We start from the raw sequence: 2,648 nt of genomic DNA, 5'->3' as shown, positions 1-2,648 counted from the left end.
TTTATCAATTAATTATATGAATTCAACAAATAACATTAAAATATTGTACTTATGCATCATTTAATATAATCTTGACTTTTAAGTAATATGCATCGTTACAAAGTATTTGATACATTAAAAATGGTATTTAMGAATTTAACTCAAATGTTTTATAATATGGTATAGATATACACTATAAATTTTGAATTTGTTAAAACAAATTTTAGAAAAAATCTAAATAAATCTATAATTTTAAATAATTATTTCATATAATATGATTAACAATATAAATTATGCATAAATACAACTTATTAAAATCCAATATTTAAGTGAATGACATTATAAACCCTATTTATATTACTAGATCGCAACACTCGCCAACTTATCAGCGAATTTGTTGGCATCTCTAGAACAGCGACGGATTGTAATTCCGTTTTTGCGAACAAGATGCCTGCTTTTCTTGATCAGCTCCCAGCAGTCACCGACGACRCGACTTTTACCAGGGCCAACRTCCTCCTCTCCAGTAACCCACTGAACAGCTGCTTGAGAGTCGCTTTCAAGAATGGATTCCTTATAGCCGAGTTTATCCAAAAGCTCCAAGCCTTTAAGAATCCCATGGAGTTCAGCCGTGAAACAATCACTCCAAGTAATGAACCCTCGAAACCCAAGAACCCAGTTGCCACAACCGTCTTGAAGGATTCCGGCGTACCCACTCGGACCTCGCAAAACACCGTCAACATATTCATGGTTGGGATGGCATGCACCGTCCGTGTTCAGTTTGAACCGACGTGGAGGTGCAGAGGAAGAAGTAGTGCCACCCGAATTAGGCAAGGAAAGGGGAGGCTCTAATCTGTTGTCGGAAAGCATTCTTGAAACGCCCCATCCAGCCACCGCAGCGCTGCCAATAGCTACTGCAACGACGCCGAGATTGGGACCTCCAGCGGATGTATTAGTTTCCTCCTCTTTCTCACCACGTCCGGTGCTTTCCGAGGCTCCCATGGTTTGTGTAAGGTTTTTAGGGTTGCAACTTGCATGTAAAGAATGATGGAGAAGGTGGATTTATATAGGAAGATTTATCCATTTTATTGATTCACTTTTGATTCTTTCCATATAAATTAGGTTTATTGTTGTTGGATTTAGGTAGGTGTATCTAAATTTGTGTATACATATATATTCACTTAAAACTAGTTGTGTATCCGTGCAATACGGTGGAATCGTGAATTTTAATGATTTTGAAGTTTCATTGGTTTTATTAAAAAAGATTTAACGATGATTTTAGTTACACTTGAATAAATAAGAGTTATAGCTTCAGTCTATCGATGAAAAAAATTGTATGACATTTTAAAATCCAACATATTTAAACTTGTGTTTGATTTACACCAAGAGCAAAGAATCAAGAAATTGAGAGCGAGACCGAGAGTTCTAGAGCAATTAAATAAGAGAACTTTTAATAACTCATGATGAATATCAGTTTGAATCTCATTTTGGGGGATGTGAAGAAAACATAGAGGTTTTGAGAGGGTGATGACATGAGTAAAATGTGTCAAAGGTATCTTGAGAACATGAAAAAAAATGTAATAATGTGCATTGGTAACTTATATTATAAGTTATTTTAATTGTAAATTAAGAGATTTTAAGAGAAAATACATAAAGTAGTAGTATTTAATGCATTATGGGTTTTTTTAAGAGTTTGTGCATAAATGTATAATACTTTATGTATTAAAAATTGTTTTTAAAACTTTTGATAAATCTGGTTTATAAGGTAGTATAGATAATAATTGTTTAAAATTTTCTATATTGATATACAATTTCTTTGATGAGTTGTCTTGTGAAATTTGATAATGTATAAAACTTTGCATTTATGAAAAATTTACGAAATACTTTCCACGAAATGAACGACAAATTGAGCATCTAAACTCTTACATGTTGAAGATAAACAGTAAAAACACTTGAATTTTTGAAACTTTATTATATAAATTAAGAAAAAATAAAATAAAGATGAATTTAATTGTATTTTGTTGAAATAAAAAAGATAAAATAATGTCATTCTTAATTGTTTGGTATCGAGGACCAGTTTCCAATAAGTCAACTGAAAAAGATAGCAATATGTATCCAATAAAGTGTTGTTCATTTCCAACAAGTTTCATGGAGGTCCATCAATTGTGAGTCGTCATACACATACCTTCTTATTGGTAAAATAAATCCTTTTATATTTTGTAGGTCAAAGTTAATTAATAATTTATTTTAAAAAAAATTTAAAAAAACTTAATATATTTTAGTGTTTGAAATGATTAAGTTTTTGGATTATTTTTTGGAACAAATAAGTTATTGGATAATGCAAAACATGTTAAATAACTCTTTGGACTTTTTGAAACTTGTTATATACATCTTTATGACCTATACAACTGGTTAATGTGGTAAAATAATGAAAAAAGTCCGAAAAACCGAAATAACATTCATATTTTGAACGATTAAATTCCTAAACATTTTTTGAACCAAAAAATATTTAGATCTATAAAATCAAACAAATATAACAAAAAAATACTTACATTTACAAAAAAAAATAATTACATTTAAAAAAAGATTTTTGATAAAATTTTAGTTAAAATTAAATTATATTCTGGCAGTAATTTTTCAAACTAAAAAATATAAAAATAAACAACTATTTT

The 2,648-nt window shown here is 29.7% G+C and overlaps 1 protein-coding gene across 1 annotated transcript; it reads right to left on the bottom strand.

Moving 5' to 3' along the window:
* Positions 1 to 339: 339 nt before the first annotated feature.
* Positions 340 to 978, bottom strand: LOC112504744. Its single transcript, XM_025108689.1, has one exon. The coding sequence runs from the start codon at positions 976 to 978 to the stop codon at positions 340 to 342; it is 639 nt and encodes a 212-aa protein (XP_024964457.1).
* Positions 979 to 2,648: the final 1,670 nt, after the last annotated feature.

This window comes from Cynara cardunculus, unplaced genomic scaffold (assembly GCF_001531365.2).
Source record: "Cynara cardunculus var. scolymus isolate 2C unplaced genomic scaffold, CcrdV1 Un_Scaffold_6720, whole genome shotgun sequence".
Classification (NCBI taxonomy): Eukaryota; Viridiplantae; Streptophyta; class Magnoliopsida; order Asterales; family Asteraceae; genus Cynara; species Cynara cardunculus.
Note: the sequence above shows the minus strand (reverse complement) of the source record. Positions and strands in the feature narration are given on the sequence as shown.